General features: G+C 40.3%; 1 protein-coding gene across 1 annotated transcript in view; it reads left to right on the top strand.

Annotated features, from left to right (window-relative positions):
• The first annotated feature begins 3,104 nt into the window (after positions 1-3,104).
• RPN1 (ribophorin I) overlaps positions 3,105-20,352 on the top strand; it is a 31,744-nt gene continuing 14,496 nt past the window's right edge. Inside the window, exons 1-3 of the mRNA XM_006895181.1 lie at positions 3,105-3,383; positions 8,067-8,131; positions 14,946-15,252. Coding sequence (XP_006895243.1) covers positions 3,120-3,383; positions 8,067-8,131; positions 14,946-15,252 — 636 coding nt within the window. The 5' untranslated portion in view covers positions 3,105-3,119. The remainder of the gene's footprint in view (positions 3,384-8,066; positions 8,132-14,945; positions 15,253-20,352) is intronic.

Raw genomic sequence — 20,352 nt, 5'->3', positions numbered from 1 at the left:
AGCGCAGGAGGGGAAGGCCCTCTATGAGGTGGATTGATTCAGTGACTGGGATAATTGGGATGGGAGTGTCAGAGACAGTGTGATTGGCACAGGACAAAGCGGAGTTTAGGGCTGTTGTACATAGGGTCGCTATGAGTCGCAAGCGACTTGACGGCACATAATAACAACAACAAATGAAAAAGTTGTCAAATATAACCTTTTCCAGGAATTCGAAAGATTTTTTGTGTGTGTGGTTATCCTATTAACAAATTATAGTGGAAGACTGTGGATGGACATTCCTAATTGTTTACTTCCTAACCATAGTTTTGTTGTTAGGTGTCTTCATCCTAGGGGGGCTTTGAATCATAGTGACCCTAAATATGGCAAAATGAAAACTGCCAAATCCTGTCAGTCAGAATCAACTAAATGCCCATGTGTTTTTGTTTGGTTAAACAAAACCAGAGTAAGCTGGCATTATATTAATGGATATTCATGGGAATTCTGTGCATCTGTAAAATATATTGGCCTATCATGCTCCAATTATTTAAATGTGGTAAGACCCAAGTATAGAGTGAATCATTAGACTTTCTTTTTGCATAGACTGGTCATGCTCGCAAAGATGGTCACTGAAGGAGAGGAAGACCCTCAACGAGATGAATTGACACAGTGAATACAATGGCCTTAAGCACAGCAGAGATTGAGGATGGCACAGGTTAGGGCAAGGTTTCCATCTGTTGCCCTATTGTCAACCTGATAGACCCTAACAACTGAAACTATATACAAAAACATCTATATGGGAAACAAGCATGTCTTTTCTAGTTTGAATATGGGGAAGATGAATGTACTGATTGTTAAAGTAATAAAGTAGAGGACAAAGAGAAAGTAGAAAACGTTTTCATTTTCTAGTGAATTCCAGAGGGAGCTCTGGTGGCCTAGTGGTAAGGAGCTGTAGTCTTAAAGGCACAGTTCAAATACACCAGCTGTTCCAAGGGAGAAAGAGGAAATCTCCTCCCATGAGATTAAACTGCCTCTGAAAACTTGCTGGAGGGTCAGGTATGGGTTAGTTCTTACTCCATGGTACACAGTAACAGTGAATTACTAAGGAGCTCTGTAGCCTTATGGTAGGAAACTGCGCTGCAATATCAGAGACACCTGGTTTGAATACATTAGCTGCTTCACTGGAGGGTAGGTAATCTCCTCCCCTGCTATTAAACTGCCTCTGAAAACCCGCTGGAGGGTCAGCTATAAATTGGTTTTGAATTGACCACCCACAACAGCAGTAAATTCCTAAGAAATGAACCAAGGTTATTAAGATAAGGCTATTTTTAATTACTAGTAGAACTTGTGGTTGCTGTGAGGACACTGTGACACGGATGTGTCAAATGCGTAATGGTTGGCTACCCAATGCGGACTGAGAGTGGGGTGGAGCTCCCCGATTGAACAAGCGTGGAAGGAGGAGTGGCATCCACTTCCATAATAGCTTGCCTCCGGAAACCCTATGAACCTGGAGAGAGGAAGAAAGAAACCCAAGCGTCAAGGACTCTCCTTCACAGGGTCGCTATGAGTCGCAGGCGACTCTACGGCACTTAACAACAAGAACAACAACAAGTAGAACTAGATGATGCCTGGTTACCAGTGCTGATCATTCTTAAAGGGATCATAGATCCTTTTTGATAAAGTAGGGGGAAACATGTACCCTAGAATTGGTCACCACCATAGATAAGTTTGGGTTTTCAGAGGCAGCAAATAAAAAGTGAGGAATCTTTTTCCTGCTGAGCAGGAGTGTACCCGTGTACCTTTGTATTGACAGCACAAGTCCTTACCATTAAACCATCAGAGCTCCCTATAGTTATGTTATCATACTTTCTATTAAATTCTATATATTCTAAATTTCTATTATAATTATTTTTTTTAAATTATTTTGTGTGTGTGTACCATCAAATCAGATCTGAGTGGTACAGGAGGCGATTGCCCCTCCTCCTCCAGCAGAGAATATGGTGAATTGCAGTGCAGCCTCTTGCCACTAGGCCACCTTCTATTATAATTTCTAACTTTGTGTAAGGGGAGCTCTTGTAGCTATTCCTCAGGGAATTGCGCTGCTAACTCAAAGACAAGCAGCTCTATGCCAGTTTGAATCCACTAGGGCAGTCTGCGGGATAAAGATGGGCAATTTCGCACCATTCTATTTGTTGTTGTTAATTGACACTGAGTTGAGCATGACTCGTAGCAACCCTATGAAAAAAAGGCCTGAATCCTTTCTATATAACTATCATTATTTATCAAACTTCATAGGGTTTCCATAGGCATGTTTTTTAGCAAGTGGATGCCACTCCTGCTTCCATTTCATTGATAGCCTTAAAAATCCAACCGGTTCTCAGCCATGAATAGATTCCAACTCAATAGGTAATGAGTTAGTTAACTTCATTTAACTAACCCCATAGTGTTTAAAGAACTTGGCCGATAACAAAAAGATAGCCAGTCAGTTTGAACCAACCTGCTTCCCCTAAAGGTTTACCTGTTTGGAAATCCTATGGGTCCAACAATCAGTCCGAATCCTGAAGGCAGTTGTTATAAGTATTCTTATCTACGTGGTGGTGGTTGTTTTGCTGTCCGAACCAATGCATAATTGACCCTCCAGCGGGTTTTCAGAGGCACAGCAGCTGGTGAATTTGAACCTCGGGTCTTTGGGATTGCAGAGCAGTTTCTTACCACCAGATCAAAAGGGCTCCTTTATCTAGAAAAACCTCCCAAAAGACGCAGAATGGTTTTCCGTAGGACAGAAATGCAAATCTTAGCTTAAAATGGAATTTTGATTTAGGTTTGAAATCACCTAATTCAGCACCTCGCTTTTTCGTAAGGGTCATCTCCACGTGTTGTTAGTTGCCAATGCATGGACTCTAACTTACTGGGGCAAGGGTGATAACTGCTCTGCAAAGAAAAGATTTGCAAAACGGAGCGCTAGTATGTTTCCAGTCAGGCGCCCAGTGGGCCGCCCGGTTGCCATGGAGACTTGAGGGGCCTTCTCTCTGGGTGCCGCCATCTTGTGGCGCCAGCCTGGACCCAATGAGCAGCTTCTTGGTGGCAGGGGGCGGGTCGGCGACGGCGCTGGGCCGGGCCTGCTGCTCAGCTCCGTGGTGGACATGGAGGTGCTCCCTGCCTGCCTGTGCTTGATGCTGCTGCTGCTCGGGGCTTCGGCCCCGGCAATGAGCAGCGCCTCCTCGGAAGTACTGCCGCTGGTCAACGAGGACGTGAAGCGCACGGTGGACCTGAGCAGCCACCTGGCCAAGGTTACGGCCGAAGTGGTCCTGGCTAACCCGAGCGGCGGCTCCTCATCCCGCACCTCCTCCTTCCTGCTGGCTCTGGAGCCTGAACTCGAGGCCCGGCTGGCGCATCTCGGGGTGCAGGTGAGTGCGGGCCGGCGGGGCTCCGCCGCAGGGGCCTGCAGTCGTACGGGGCGCTGAGCAACCCGGCCTGGGGGACGCGGAAGGCGGCGCACGGAGGCTCTCGGGGCGAGGGGCGGGAGCTCCGCCGCACTCCTCGCCGCTGCGGACACGTCAGCTTGGAGCTTAGGCGGCGCTCACGTGGGCGAGTCCCGGCTGCTGGGCTGCGAGCCTGCCTTCCGCGCTCTGCCCGCCACGCCGAGTGGGGCCTCGGGACGCGTGCTTCACGCGGTGTCCGTGCTCGGACCCCCTTCCCCAGCTCATAGCCGTCCCGGAGCTGGAGGACGAAGACGTGCACATCCTTGATTTGCTGCTTTCTAGGCATTGCCCGCTGCAATCCAGTGGAGTTGCTAGAAAGCCTTGTTAACATGACACGTGTTTGTCTAAATGAAAAGTGGTTTTAAAATCACAAAACATTCTTTTTCATACTGTGCAGAAAGGTAAAATCTCTTCTACTTACGGCTTCTCGTTCTTTACACCCGATAGCGAGCGGCTTAAAGATTTAACCTATGCATTTGCAAGTATTTCAGTCAACACTTTTTTATACTTCTGAAAATGTTGCCTTTGAGAACACACGCACGCAGTTTGCTTTCCATTATTATTTTCATTAAATTATTATTATTTTCATTAAATAACCCCCATTAAATGATTAACAGTTACTTGCTCAGAACAGACTAGTCATTACAGTGTCTGTTTCCTGTAAGCTATAAAGGTGGATTTATGGGTAGTGTGGTTTCTGAAATGACTACTCATTCCCTTTCATGCCGTGTCCATCATGAAATGATCAGTTTTAGTCAAAGGCTTGTGGACGGATGAAGCGGAACTTCCGTTTAGTTTTTTTCTGTTACTTTTGACTATTTTGAATGTTAAATCTGGTCGTAGTTGAGTCAGGCTGTTCACTGTATGGATAGAGCACAAGAGACACTGACGATTCACAGTTGTTGGGTCGTCAGGTGCTGTGGAGTTAAGTTTGTGTTCCCAAGAGGAAACACTGCCTGATCCTGGGCTGTCCTCCCAGTGTGAGCTGTGTTGAGCCCGCAGTTGCAGCCACTGTGTTAGTCCATCACCTTGAGGGTCTTTCCCCTCTTCGAACCCTTGACCCTTAAAAAGCCTGACCACTTGCCCAAAGAAGGTAAGATGAAGTCTCATCCTCCTCCCCTACACGAAGCATTTTCTATAAAACAAGATAAAATAACAAATATTCTTTGGGCAGTCCATGGCTTGAGTACTCTTCTTATTGAGAATTTGCATCACATATGCTTTCTTTCTCAGTAACCTTAATCCTGCTAACAAACCTCTGAGTGCAGGTATAATTCTCAGGGAGGTTAACAAAAAGAAAGAGAAAATGTACAGACTTTATAATAAAATGCGAAGTCAGATCTTAAAATTATGGTTGATTTCAAACTGGTCTTCATTTACTTCTTCCGTCTTTGAGGATTGCGAGAGGGTTGTATTGAAGCCATAAGGTCACAAGGTTTCTTAAAAATCATTTATTTATCTGTTAATTTTGAATCCCAGGAGGGACTTAATGGATATTGTGCTACTTTATGCGTACTCTGTCCAAATAGCAAAAGAGCCATAGTTGATCATTGATTAACTGCTTGGTTTAACTAATAGGTGATTCAAACTTACCGGCTGTTGTACTGTGGGAGAGAGACTACAGTCTGCCTTAGTAAAGATTTTCACCCTCATTGATCTTGAGCTGCAACGGGCTCTTCACAGACTGAAGCATGAAGCAGTAAACTGCATGGGAGGAAATTGCCTATGTTTCTCCCTTGGAGAATTTGGTAGAACTGCCAGAAAGGTGTGGCTTTTGGATTATTAGCTTCACAGCTTTCTAGAGACGCCATTGTGATTATTGATTTAGGAATCCATGTTACCTTTTTACAACCAAGAACTCATTTTATTCCTTTTTCTCTCATTTGGATTCTCTATTTTAATATTACCTAATTTTTTTTTCAGCTTCCTTGTATCTTCATTGAAAATTATCAGGAAGTAAATATTACCTAATTTTTAAGTAATTTTTAAAAGAAAATAATCAGGTAGTTGAAAATTGGGAGTTTCTGATAAGTGTGTATACTTCTGTGGGAAGCTTCTGGTCGACATAATGAAAGTGATTCGTTTTTAGCTTGTAAAAACTTTATTAAGGATAGTACTTTTAGATGTTTTGAAATATTTAAAATTATCATTACAGCTTTTTGTATCCCCATGAAAAATCACTGCTGTAGTCTTGAAAGGTTGCTCTAAGATTTTGTGTGAGAATGTGCACATATGCATGTGAGTGAGTGAGTTTGGTTGGGAAAAAGACTGGTGGTTTGTCATATAATAGATTCCTCATTATTGTGATATAAGATGTTCTCAAAAAGATTCTGAAGCTTGTGGAAGTTAGTCTCCTTTCCCTAGGTATACATCTTATTGCAGTACATTATGAGAACAAGGTAATGTGTCAAGTAATGACTTTCCTTCTCCCCAAGGATTTTTGACACTGTTACTTCTTTTGTGCTAGTAAAATCAGTTTTGATCTCTCTAGAGTATCAGTAAACAGAAGAATAAATTCCTCAGTGCTGAAGGGGTGCTGGGTGCTGGACGACTGTGTCCTCTGCGTGAGTCCACTAGAACGTTAATGTGCTCTTAACGCTGGAGATTGCTGATACCCAAAGACTTCTCATGCTCTGAAACTCTGGCTCATCAACTCTTTCCCGCTGCTTCCTTTATCAGTGTAACACAACTAATGGAATATTAGTGAGACAGTTTTCTCTGACACTCAGCATTCTTTCTGTCTTTCAAATGATAGTACTAATTAAAACTTGAAGCAAATGTTGGTGGAAAAAAAAAGATCAGTAAACAATGCTATATTTATTTTCTATGCATATTTGAATACAAATGAGGAAAACAATTTAGGAAAAATACCCATCAATCACACTGGTAACTAGTAGCATCAAGGAGATTTGCTTTGTAATGGTGCAATGTTGGAACAATAAATTAATTAAAGATGAAAAATGAGAACCTAGCAACCAGTCCTTAAAAAGAAACATATATCAGTAGAGACTTAAACTTTGTGCAGATGCGGTAACATCTGACTTGAGAATTAGGAAATATGAAGCCTTTGGCAGTTGTACTTGAAAGTGTAATATTTGTGTATTTGTTCACTCAGGAAAATGTTATATATTTGTTAAACTTCTATAACTAGGGATATTATACCTAATGTTAGATGAATCTTGGCATAAAGCAGAGAATACAGAAGAATGTCTATCTGTGCTTCATTGACTATGCAAAGGCTTTTGACTGTGTGGATCACAACAAGCTATGGCTGACTCTGAGAAGAATGGGAATTTCAGAACATTTGTGCTAATGTGAAACCTATACTTGGACCGAGAGGCAGTCGTCAGAACAGAGCAGGGAGACACTGGATGGTTCAAAATCAAGAACGGGGTCCGTCAGGGATGTGTTTTGTGTCCATACCTTTTCAATCTGTGTGCAGAACAGATCATCTGAGAAGCTGGGCTGGCTGTACGAGGAGGAATGTGGCATGAAGATTGGTGGAAGATTCATCAACAACCTGCATTATGCAGATGACACAACGCTGCTTGCTGAAACTGAGGAGGACCTGAAGCACTTGCTGCAGAAGGTCAAGGACTGCAGTCTTCAATATGGATTGAAGCTCAATATCAAGAAAACAAAGATTCTCACTACTGGGCCAATTGGCAGCATCAGTATGGATGGTGAAGAGATTGAGGTAGTTAACAGTTTTAGTTTTCTTGGTCCCACAGTCAACACTCTTGGTAGCAGTAGCCAGGAAATCAAGAGATGAATTGCATTGGGAAAGTCAGCTGTGAGGGACCTCTCAAGAGTACTGAAAAGCAATGACGTCAGGCTGGAGACTAAGGTGCACCTGATCCAGGTTATAGTCTTTGCAATTACGTGCTATGCATTGGAGAGTTGGACAGTGAATTGGGATAGGAAGAGAACTGATGCCTTTGAGTTGTGGTGCTGGAGAAGAGTGTTGAATATACCATGGACTGTTAGGAAAACAAACAGGTTTATCCTGGAGAGGGTGAAGCCAGAATGTTCCCTGGAGTCAAGGATTCTGAAGCTTCGTCTGACATACTTTGGGCATGTTGCAAGGAGGGACTGGTCCTTGGAGAGGGACATTATGTTTGGGAGAGTGGAGGGACGGCGCAGGAGAGGAAGACTCTCGATGAGATGGATTGATTCTGTGAGTGGAGTGGTGGGAATGAGTGTGTTTGAGATGGTGGGGTTGGCACAGGATAGAGCGATGTTTAGGGCTCTTGTACATAGGGTTGCTATGAGTTGCAAGCAACTCGATGGCACATAACAACAACAACAACTATAACTTATTTAGTATAAAGGTAAGTCATTACAATGTTTTTGTTTGAATGAAAAATTATTACTAAAGCAATCTTTAAAAAGTGTGAGTAGAAAGATAATTTTAAGGGGAAAATATGCCCTCACAATATATATGAACAAAATATAATGTAAATTAAGCTAATTATATAGATTTTTTTAAAAGGGGCAAATGGGTTGTTTACATAGATAATATAGACATACTGAGGCAGTTGATTAATTGTTCATTCCGAATTTAAATGCCAAAAGACATTAAAAATAGAATAAACTGCTTTGTTTTAGGTAAAAGGAGAAGATGAGGAAGAGGACAATTTAGAAATACGAGAAACCAAAATTAAAGGTAAAAGGTAAGTAAGCTAACAAACAGCCAAGATATGTATATTTAAACTTGCCGCTTTTTATATTATTAGGGTTAGAATCTTAAGGTAGAGTTGTGCAGGAAGTATCAGTTAACCATTGTCTTTGTAGCAGTTCTGAAACTTGGTGACCCTAAACAGGTAACGTCTAAATGGTTAATATGCTTGGCTGTTAACTAAAACCTTAAAGGGGTGAATCCATGCAGAAGCACCTTGAGAGAAAGACCTGAAAATCTACTTTCAGCGAATCAGCTTTTGAAAATCCTATGGGGTCCTTGTTCTGTTCTGAAACAGATGGCATTGACTCAACAATTTTTTGTTTTTGTTTTGTGTGGTTACTTGTCTTATGTCCACTCTAATGAAAACATCTAACAAATGTCTTGTCACTACTAAGTACTTATTTTAGGATACTTTATTAAGGATCATTTTTTTAAAGCACAAATAGCTGAAAGAATTATAAAAATTTTTTTTATATATCTCATCTCCTAGCTGTTGCTGCTTCTTCCCCCCCCCCCCAGCTTCTTTTATCAGTATCTGTATGCATGTATTGTGGTGCAGTGCATTGTGTTCAAATGGTCTTACCATGGACTTGTAATACCCATAAAATGATTGAGTGGAACTGTGCAAATAATATGTGGAATGTCTGTAGGGTTTGGATTCAAACAAGCTATATTGAATTGGTGTGAGGGTGCAGCTATGTTTATAAAGTGTCTGTGGTCCACAGAGAGAATCAGTTTTGCAACTGCTAGACTTTTAAAAAGAACCATTCACCGATTGAGAGAGGACCTTGTTGCCATCAAGAAGAACAAGGAGCATTCTTTGGATGTGTAGTTTCTGGTGACAACCTCTTCAAGAGCTGCAGTGTTGGAGATGTTGAGACATGAGAGCAATCCCAGCAGCAGAATAACAGCTGCAGCAGAACTAGGATACTGGTGTGAGATGGCATGGTGGGCTTCTTGGCCCATGGAGCAAGGTGGCTACAGTGGTCTTGTCAGCCTAGGGAGTAAGGTAGCTGAGCACCTTTGGGCAGGAGACTTCTTGGCAGAATGGAGTGCCTATGAGAAGGATGGCTGTTGTCAGAATTAGTAAAAAAGATTGACAAGGAGAAATATGTCGGACCTCCAGCTCGTAGGAATCAAGCTTGAGTTGATGCCGGTCTTTATTCTCTTACTCATAAGTTAGGCCAGAATATCTGATCTTATCCCTAATAATATATCAAGTACTCAAGTATTAGTTTAATAAGTCTTTGATGTAAGAAGAAGAGTTATTTTTATTTCAGTAGTTCTTCCTAGAAGGGAGAAGAGATTTTGCTCCCAAGGGACATTTGACCACATCTAATGACATTTTTGATTGTTACTAATAGGGAGGTCCAGTGCTAAAACCAAGAAGCCCTGGTGATATAGTGCATTACTACAACTACTCAAACGTACTTGCCAAAGAATAAAGCCAAAGATGACTAATTTCTACATACTGAAATGGATCAAGCATTGTTGAATGTGGAAGTTGGAAGTATAGGAGGGTTGGTGGTTGGAAAGTACAAATTGGTGATAGAAGTGAGGTTTTATCATTTTACATGATAAAATTTTATAGAATTAATGACTTAATCACTGCAAATTCCTTTTTAAAAAGCATGACCAACTGTACACATAGACATTACCATATATAATATAAAGAAATGAAAGTGACTGCATTTGTAGAAAGAGATGACATAACAGCTAAATATCATTGGTCAGAACAAGTTTGGGAATTAACTGTGGAACAGTCCCTCTATTGCTCATATGCATATTCAAGTTGAAGATGAAAAAAATAAAAAAAGTGTGAGAATAAAAATATGCCCTTGAGTTTATCCTACTTGAATTTTCAAAAAGCATCTCTAAGAATTGATTAGGTGCATTGAATACTAAAGACCGAAGACGAGATGAGCTGTGGAATGACATCAGAACAGCATACTTGAAGATCATTAAGTTGTTGTTGATTGCCATTGAATTGAGCAAGACTCATAGTGACCCTATGAGCAAAAGGCCTGAAGCCTTTCTATAACTATCATCATTTCTCCAAGTTCATAGTTTCCAGAGGCATGTGTAGGAAGTGAATGCCACTCCTGCTTCCAAACCTGTCTTAAACTGGGAGCGCTACCAAACACTGTGTTGGTAGACATTTGAAAAACTATTAAGAAGACAGGAAAGAAAGAAAAGACCAAAATGAATGTCAAAAGAAACACTGAAACTCACTTTGGAAAGTAGAGAAATTAAAGTGAATGGAAGAAATTTTCAAAGCGCAACCCAAGAAGATAAATCAAGCTATAAAACTGAAAAGTGCAAAACTGCTACTGTGAAAAGAGGGAAACTGACGGTTTTCAGGATAAGGGAGGTGGATGGGAAGGAGAACAGAAACAGAATGAGAAGACAGTGAATGCTACAGAGGTCAGGATAGGGGAAGATCAACCTGGGAAGACTAGAAATAACAGTATGGTTATTGCTGTGAATAGATCATTGTACAGAATTCTATCATTCTATCCCCAGCCTTATTTCTGTTACCAAGTTCATATTTTCTGACAACTGATCCATCTTCCTGATTCCCAGTGTTTGCATCCTAGTCACCCATTATTATTAAAGCATCTTGGATACATGATTGATTTCTGACTGCAACAGTTGATAGAAATCATCTGTTTCCTCCTCTTTGGCTGTGATTGTAGGTACATAAATTGGACAGGTCTTCCTTGTATGTGTATGGATATTATCCTGTCACTCAACAATATTGTATTTCAAGATGGATCTAGAAGTGACTTTTTTAAACTATGAAAGTAATCCTGTTTTTTCTCACCTTTTCATCCTCACCATAATAGATCATATGATCTTGAGATTAAAAATGTCCCATGCCAATCCATCTCATTTCACTAATACCGATATAACAAAGTTTATGCATTCCATTTCTTTCTTTACAGTGTCCCGTTTTCTTATATTCATGCTTCTCACATTCCATGTACCAGTTGTTAATTTCTTCTTAACAACTTTTTCTCCTCCTTGATCTGTCTTGGAGATGGTTAAACCAAGTCTCTCCTTGGAGGCTAGGATTTTAAAGCTCTGCCTCACATTGGGCACATGGCCAGGAGACATCGGGCCTTGGAGAAGGACATCAAATTTGGAAAGATGGATGGACAGCGCAGGAGAGCAAGACCCTGGATAAGATGGATTGATACAGTAACTGGGATGATAGGGGTTGGTGTGTCAGAATTATTGAGACTGGCTCAGGATAGGGAAGGGCTCAGAGCTACTGTACAGAGGGTCACTATACACTGCAGGTGACTCAACCAATAACATTATATGACAATTTTTGGAAGCAGGAAGTAGTATCCACTTCCTAAACAGCATGCCTCTGGAAACTATGAACTTTGATAAATGTCAATAGTTGTAGAGGGGCTTCAGGCCTTTTGTTCATAGAGTTGCTATGAGTTGTGCTTGACTCAGAGACAACAACAACATGGTATTGCAGTTAGCAAATAGGAACAAGATGACTGTTCAATAGGGGAAAGGGACTGAAGACAAGAAAGTTGCAGTGGGTTCTTGATGACACAGGGCAATAGAAGTCATAGATTAATAATTATGAAAAATAAAACTTACATGAAAGTATACACATGAGAGTATAAAAGTGAATGATCACGTATATATATGTTAAGTGAATGATTATATAAAATGCGATATAGATGAAGAAAGCATAATGTATTTGAATGATTATATGCAGACCTATTAAAAAGAATGAAAATGCAAAAACTTGGAGTTAGAAAACCAAAAGGAAAAAGTATTCTCTGTATTCTGAAGCTAAAAGAACTGAAGAAAAAAGATTGAAGCCTTGAGTTGCAAGACTAAAGGATTCTGTGGACACAATCTTGAATGACACAGAAAGAAGCATCAAAAGAAGGTGGAGGAAATGGCGAGCTCTGGTGACCTAGTGGCAGAAAACTGCACTGCAATCCCAGAGGTGCACGGTTCAAATCCACCAGATGCTCTGCTGAAGAAGGAGGAACAATCGCCTCCTGTACCAGTCAGATCCAATTTGATGGTACACACATAAAAAGAATAAATAAATAAAAATTAAAAAAAAAAAAAGAAGGTGGAGGAAATACATACTCAGGAAACCAAAAGGAGTTGGTCCACACCAAACCATTTCTGGAGGTAGCAGGTCTCAATAATCAGTGTTATTGAAGAAGACATCTAAGTTGTGCTGATGGGATTGGCTAAAAACAAGACTCCAGGAATGGATGGACTAAAAATATTTCAACAGACGCAGTCCTAGACGGGATCACTTGTTTGTATCCAGAAATTTGGAAGAGAACCGACTGGAAGAGTGTCTATTCCAAAAGAACTGTACTCCAACAGAAGGTAGAAATTATAAAATATCAACACTCAAGTAAAATCTTCCTGAAGATTATGGAGGGAGGGGGAAGTGGCTGGAGTGATAATATCAATATGGGACTGCTGGAAACTCTAGCTGGATTCAGAATAGCACAGTAAACAAGAAGCGTTACTGTGTCACATGGATCCTGACTAAAAGCAGAAAATACTAGAAATATATTTACTTGTGTTTTATCATCTTAGGGGAAAGCATTTAACTGTAGATTGTAATAAATACGGTTAATACATTTATCAACTTCATATTTATGTTATTAATAAATAATAAAGTACCAACTTCACAGGGGGAACTCTGCATCCACAGCATTAATCACAGAACCAAATCCCATGAGGTCAGATATGTCCCTCCTGCTCCCATACCTTTTTTCTACTCATCTCAACACCAATCTTAACTGCTTTAGTGTGTCCAAAATCCGATCTTACAGCTCACAGACCACACAGAACCATATTGGGGAAGCCAAAAGATTATAATTTAGATTAATAACAGAATACTGTGAAGACAGCTCCCAAGATAGACACCACCCACAGGCATCTCAACCTCAAGCCTTGCGGAGTTCCCAAGTTTCTAGTCCTGCCAATAATGTTTCTCCCTAATTATCCAATGAAGTTCTCAGACATGCCAACATTGGCCTCCCCGCCTCCCAAGTCTCATCTCATACCAATTCTCCATTTGCCTGCTGGTGCTGTTCCAGCTGTGGTGGAGAAGGTCTCTTTTCTTCTCTGGCTGGGAAGGATTCTCTTTCTTCTGGTTAGAGCTATTCAATTTATTGGCGAGACTAGCCAGTCCTCTTGTAGTTTGTGAGACTGGTCGATACCATTGTGGAATGGTAGATAGCTATTCCCTTGTGGATAAGCTAACGTGCCCCATTCACATATTTCCGCCCAACTACATAGCAAAATCAAGTAATGGCTGGAAAAGTCACGTGGAAAGATAAACTCGATGGTATGTATCTTTTCAACATATTGATTTAGTTAATACGCAGTCCCAGCTGGACCATGTGAAAAAGAATGTGACATCACATTTCGAGGAAGACTTATCAGCCACTTGCAGTAAACAGATGATACAACTTGGCTTGTATAAAAAGAAGACTTGGAGAAAAAAAAGACTTGAAACACTTATTGATGAAGCTCAAAGATTATAGTAGTAGTGTGTATTGCGGGAAAAGATTGGGGTGTGTGATTTTCTGTCTCTGAAAACCCACTGAATGGTCAGCTTTGAGTAAATTCAAAGTCAATGGCATACAACACCACCACTACCACAAATACCGCAACATAAAGAAAAATCCTCACTGTTGGACCAGTAAGCTTTATGACAGAGGAAAGATCGAAGTTGTCAAGGATTTTAATTTGCTTGAATTAAAAATACTCGTGAAAGCAACAGTCAAGATATCAAATAATGTATTGCAGTGGTCGAGTCTTCTGCAAAGGACCTCTTCAAAGTGCTGAAGGTTAAGGATGTCACTTTGAGGGCTAATGTGTGCCTCATCTACACCAAGGTCCACACCACAGTTGCTTCATACCAGTGTGAAAGCTGGACCATGAACAAGTAAGAAGAATAATTGATGTTGGCAATGTGGTGCAGGCAAAGGGTATTTGGAAATATTTTTCTTCACTTATGTATCATTTGTTAATGGATTTCCATTATTTGTACTTGGACATCTTTCCACGTAATATATGGAGATAAGAAAATAGTTTTGTGGGTACCAGTATTTCATTGGATCACACTGCTAGATTGTTTTTTCTGTTCCTTGTTGAACATTTAGGAGGTTACACTCTTTTATTCTTATAAATAACACTGATAATAACTGTTGTTGTTGTTAATGTGCCATCAAGTTGTTAGCGACTCATAGTGACCCTATGTACAAGAGCCCTAAACCCTGCTCTATCTTGTGTCAATCTCACTGTCTCCAACACACCTATCCCAATTACCCCAGCCAATCAACCCACCTCATAGAGGGTCTTCCTCTCCTGCACTGTCCTTCCACCCTTCCAAGCATGACGTCCCTCTCCATGGACTCGTCCCTCCTTGCAACATGTCCAAAGTATGTCAGACAAAACTTCAGAATCCTTTCCTCCAAGGAGCAGCCTGGTTTTATCCTCTATAGGACAAACCTGTTTGTTCTAGCAGTCCATAGTATATTCAGCACTCTTTTCCAGCACCACAGCTCAAAGGCATCAATTCCCTTACTATCATCACGAGTCACTGTCTCAGCTCTCTGACTTATAGCATGCAATTGTGAAGACTATGGCCTTTGTTAAATGACTGAAATACCATATTAAGATTGATCTCGTAAAAGTTACTGCTTATGTCTTAGGTGCAGAATTTTCCAGTGCCTTTGATCTGCTTACTCTGTTTTTTACTTCTGTAATTTTTCTGCTTTGTTTTCTTTCTCCAGTGGGAAATTCTTCATGGTCAAGCTCCCGTTTGCTCTTGATCCTGGGTCCAAGATTTCTGTCGTTGTGGAAACAGTCTATACTCATGTCCTTCAGCCTTATCCAACACAGATCACTCAGTCAGAGAAACAGTTTGTAGTGTTTGAGGGGAACCATTATTTCTATTCTCCCTATCCAACAAAGACACAAACTATGCGTGTGAAACTTGCCTCCCGGAACGTGGAGAGCTACAGCAAGCTGGGGAACCCCACGCGCTCAGAAGACCTCCTGGATTATGGACCGTTCAAAGACATCCCAGCCTATAGTCAGGTAGGCTTGTGCATATCTCTTTCCACTCATACAGAATGTAGTAGCGTGACAATTAGTTGATAGTCTTGAGTGGTTTGTGGTGGTAGAGAGATAAAGCCACTTTTAAGACCATCTCTAAAAGTTTTTCACCTGCTTTGATAAGATTTTAAAAAGATTTAAGCTCATATTGCAAATACAGAGACAGACTGAGGGCAATTAAAGAAGACCATTTGAAGAATTTTGAAGCACTTGGGTTGGAAGTTGGTAGAAAAGGAAGCAAGGCACCTTGGACAGAAGCAATACAAGGGACAATGGCAGGCCTAAGACAAGAAAGCCTGGATGTGCTGTCTGGTGGGGGTGCATGGGGAGATGCTGAAGGTACTGGCCTAGCAACTACTCTGGGAGTTGGGAGTTAAAATGTAGTGGAAACAGTTGAGGTTTAAAAAGACTTAAAAATTTTCCTTTTTTAAATGGGACAATTTTCACACATAAATGTAGAGAGAATCGTACCTATCACATAGATTTTGAGTTATTTCTATATTGGAAATCTTAGAAACAGTGTAATTTTACCTTAGGTACTTTTGTGTCATCTTGGAGAAAGATACCTTTTTTTTTTTGCATTTGCACATGTGTTTAGAATATGTATCATTAAGGATATATAGTTAAAATACTTTATTCCTTTGTCATTTGAAACAATTGTTTATTTGTTCTCTCAAATGTCTTATATGATTAGGGTCATTCATTTTGAACTGTTGCAAAAGCTTAATTTTTTCTTTTTAGAATTACATGGCAAAACAGCATAACTCCTTTGTGTTTAATTTAATGACACTGATTGCATCTTTTGAACTGTGCAGTCATTCTATTTCTGAATTCCACCACTCAGCTGTGAGGAGGTTGCTGTGATGCTGGAAGCTATGTCACTGATACTTCAAATTCCAGTAGGGTCACCCATAGGGGACAGGATGCAGTGGTGTTTCCACACTAAGACTAAGAAGGAGGACTGGCCATCCACTTCTGAAACCCTTGTGAATAGAAGCAGAACGTTGTTAAATAAAATGACAGAAGGTGAGCACTCAAAAATGTGGCTGGAGAAGAGATGCCTTTCCATGGTAGATTAAGTACCAAGGGAGAAGGACGGGCAATCTCCTGTGTGATTAACTGCCTCTGAAAACCCACAGGAAGATCGATCAGCTGTGGGTTGGTTCTGACCCTACAGTACACACAACAACAGTGATGTAGATGGAATAAAGATTGTGTGGCTTGAATCAAGTACATCTTAGTCTTTAAACTGACACTGTTCTTCCTTAGTAATTTGGAGAGGTTCCCAACAACAGACTTTGTCAGTGCAGTACATTTCCTGTTCTCCTGATTGTGGATAACAAAGGTGTTGATTGTAGATCCAAATAAGATGAAGTCACTAACAATGCGGATTTTTGTCTCTTGATGTTGAGTTGCAATCCATATTGAAGGTTGTAGCTCTTGACCTTCTGCACCAAGTGTTTCAAGTCCTCCTCACTTTGAGCAAGCAAGTTGTGCCATCTGCATAACACAGTTGATCCCGAGGCCACATTCTTACAGAATCCAGCTTCTTAGAGATTTGCTCAGCATACAGATTGAATAGAGGTAGATGGAGAAAGGATACAACTCTGATGCACTCCTTTCTTGATTTTAAACCATGCAGTTGTCTCTTGCTTTGTTTGGACAACAGCTTCTCTCTCTCTTTGTTTTAATTTTGAGGGTAAAATAGTAAAGATCAGTTTATTAAAAAGTTACATTTCCAAAGGGACCGACCTCCCTCCCTGAAAGGAAGCATGAAGGGGAGGCCTCAACAGCTTCTTTTGTTTTATTGAGTGGCGAGACAGTGGACCTCATGGATCAGAATAAATTATAGATAACATTGAGATCATGAGAGAGCGTTTGACAGACACAGAGATTTAACATCAGTTCATAACCACTTAAATATTTTTAATACCTGAATAATTTGAGTATCTCAACTTAAACACTTGCTATCCAGTCAGTTCCAACTCAATCACTTTCTATTCTGTTCAGGACACAACAGGAGGTACCACCTCTTTGTCCTGTGAAGTCATTGGTGGACTCTGGAAGATAAACAGCTTCTGGTTTAGTGCACATCGCGGAGGACGACAGCAAGATTTTAGTTGTGCATGATATTGTTTGATCATTTCCATACTCTATTGGATCATGTTAGGTTTTTTTTAAAGAAACAAACTGGAGTCTCTTCCAGTTGGTTGGCTACCAGAGCTCATCTTTTTCAGCATGTTGCTGTTGTGTACCAGCAAGTCACAACTGACTCATATCTGACATTCCAGTGGGTTTTCAGAGGCCGTAAATCACATGCAAGAAAATTGCCCGTGTTTCTCCCGCAAAGTACTTGGTGGATTTGAACCATGAACTTTTGGGTTTGGTAGCTTAACTCTTTCCCACTAAGCCACCAGATTGTTGTTATATACTGTAGAGTCAGAACTGACCTATACGCTGACCCTCCAGCGGGTTTTCAGAGGCAGTTAATCATGCAGGAGAGTGCCCATCTGACCTTGAACTGCATGCCTTTGGGATTGCAGCACAGCTTCTTGCCACTAGGCCACCAGAGCTCCCTAAGCCACCAGATAAACACTTTTATTTTTTTATTATCATTGGAAATAATTACACAAGGAAAAAAAAACATACACCAACTAAATAGCTTATACATGTATAATTCAGTGGCACTATGTGTCTTTGGCTTCTTTGACTTAACCTTTTTTTAAATTTATTCGTTTTCCCTTTAATATAAACTTACTGTTCTCAAAGTTTCCTATTTGATAATTGAAAAGTGCTACAAATTGGATTCCATAAAGATAGGGTGTTTTTTCTTTATTATTTTTTCAAATAGTTTTTAAAAGAATTTTTAAGAAAGCTACTGTAAACAGTAATACCACAAGATGGCTTTAGCAAATAAGGGAAACTTGTCTTGCAGTTCAAGAATTGTGGATGCCAGTTCTAAAAGACTTTCATTCTTGCTGTCCTTTCTGGAGTGAGTTCCTTGTTGCTTTACTGATATTTAGTATTTCTTGGCAATTTCCATGCCCTAGCCTCCTATTGTGTTGAGAAAGCTTCCTAGTATAGGGACCTTGGTCCAAAGACTATGTCCCTTTCCTGACCATTATTTCTTGGTGGTTCTGAAGACCCCTTCTCTACTTCCTTTACCCTTTTATTTCTTAAAAGCCACACCCATCAGAAGACAGCTGGGAAGTAATTAAGGCTCTTGCATCACATCCTAAACCTTTTACAGTTGATTGTTTATATTTCAGGTCATTGTAGGCAATGACTACCCATCACCCATTGTTCTATAAAGAATAACTTCCCAAGGGAGCTTTGGTGGCCTAGTGGCAAGAAGCTGCACTTGCAATCCCGGAGTTGCACAGTTTGAATCCACCAGATGCTCTGCTGGAGGAGGGACAATCTCCTCCTTTATCATTCAGATCTGATTTGATGGTACACACACACAAAATAATTTTTTTTTTTAAAAAGAATAATTTCCCCTTTTCTAACCCTAGTAAGAACTAAGAAACTTTAGTCTGTACATTTGCCTTTTACTTGTTTTACAGGCATAATGTATCCAAGCTCCTATTTTGTCTTCATTTATTGTCTCTGTTTGTACTCTTAAGTCTTTGGATGTATACATAGGAGTGGAATAGCTGAGTCATAGAGTAGTTCTGTTTTTAGTTTTTGAGTAACTGCCACACTGTTTCTGCAGTAATTGTACAATTTTATATTCTTAACAGAAAATAGGTCTCCACATCCTTGCCAACTTATTTTCCTTTTATAAAATCTGTACATTTAAAAAAGTCTGTTCTGGAGGAAGTACACCCAAAGTGTTTCTTAGAGGCGAGGATGTTAAAACTTCATCTCACTTTCTTTGGGGCATATTGTCAGGGAGAGAGGTCAGTCCTTGAAAAAAGACACCAAGAAAGGTGGAGGATCAGAGAAGGACAGGGAGACCTTCAGTAAAATATTGTTGACACAGTGATTTATGAAGCACCAGTGTGGATGGTGAGGATGGTGCAGGACAGGGCAAGGTTCAGATCTGTTGTTCCTAAGATTGATGAGTTGTGGATGACTTGACAGCACTTAACAGTCTAGTTTTGAAAGTATTTTAGTCTTTAAAATGATATCTTTGTATTTTAGCACTTTAAAGAGATCCTTTACTGCAGATTTGACCAACGCATAGTTTGATTTCTTCACTTTTTATGGCTGTTGATTGTGAATCCAAATAAATGAGATCCTTGTTAACTTCAGTGTTGTCTCTGTTTTAATTGTTATCACAACTAAGTTAGGCCTCAGCTAAATTTTACTTTTGGTAAATTAAGGATACCAAATTTGTACTTTTCTCAAATGGATTCTATTCATTGACACTCCTTGGGTTTTTGAGGTTGTATATTTTCAAGTAAGGGGACTGCCATCTTTCTCCAGTGGAGCAGTGATAGATTTGAACTGCCCACATTTTGGTTAGCAGCCCTTAGTTACACACTGTGCCTCTAGGGCTTCTAAAAGTGAGAAAAAATAGTATGTATTTTATTGTGCTGTTTTAAGAGTTAAATGAAATAATTAGAACTTAATAAAATGGTATCTCTGTAAGAAGTCTCTCCTATAAAGCGTTTGCAGATGAAGTTGTAGAGAAGTCCAGTAATGAGTTTATTTTCTAGTTCTTTGAATACAAATTATGTCTTGATTACCTTTTTTTATTTCCTGGTAAGAAGTTTTTTTAATAACTTACTTCTTCTTGTTGTTGTTATGTGCCATCTAGTCGTTTGCGACTCATAGCGACCCTATGTACAACAGCCCTAAACCCTGCTCTATCCTGTGCCAGTTTCATTGCCTCTGACACACCCATCCCGATTACCCCAGTCACTGAATCAATCCACCTCATAGAGGGTCTTCCCCTCCTGCGCTTTCCCTCTACTCTACCCAGCATGATGTCCCTCTCCAAAGACCTGTCTTTCCTTGCAACATGCCCAAAGTATGTCACATGAAGCCCCAGAATCTTTGCCTCCAAGGAGCAGCCTGGTTTAACGCTCTCCAGGATGAATCTGTTTGTTTTCTTGGCAGTCCATGGTACATTCA

This window comes from Elephantulus edwardii, unplaced genomic scaffold (assembly GCF_000299155.1).
Source record: "Elephantulus edwardii isolate Elephantulus edwardi_28Jun2011 unplaced genomic scaffold, EleEdw1.0 scaffold00161, whole genome shotgun sequence".
Classification (NCBI taxonomy): Eukaryota; Metazoa; Chordata; class Mammalia; order Macroscelidea; family Macroscelididae; genus Elephantulus; species Elephantulus edwardii.
This window is presented reverse-complemented; position numbering and strand designations above follow the sequence as displayed.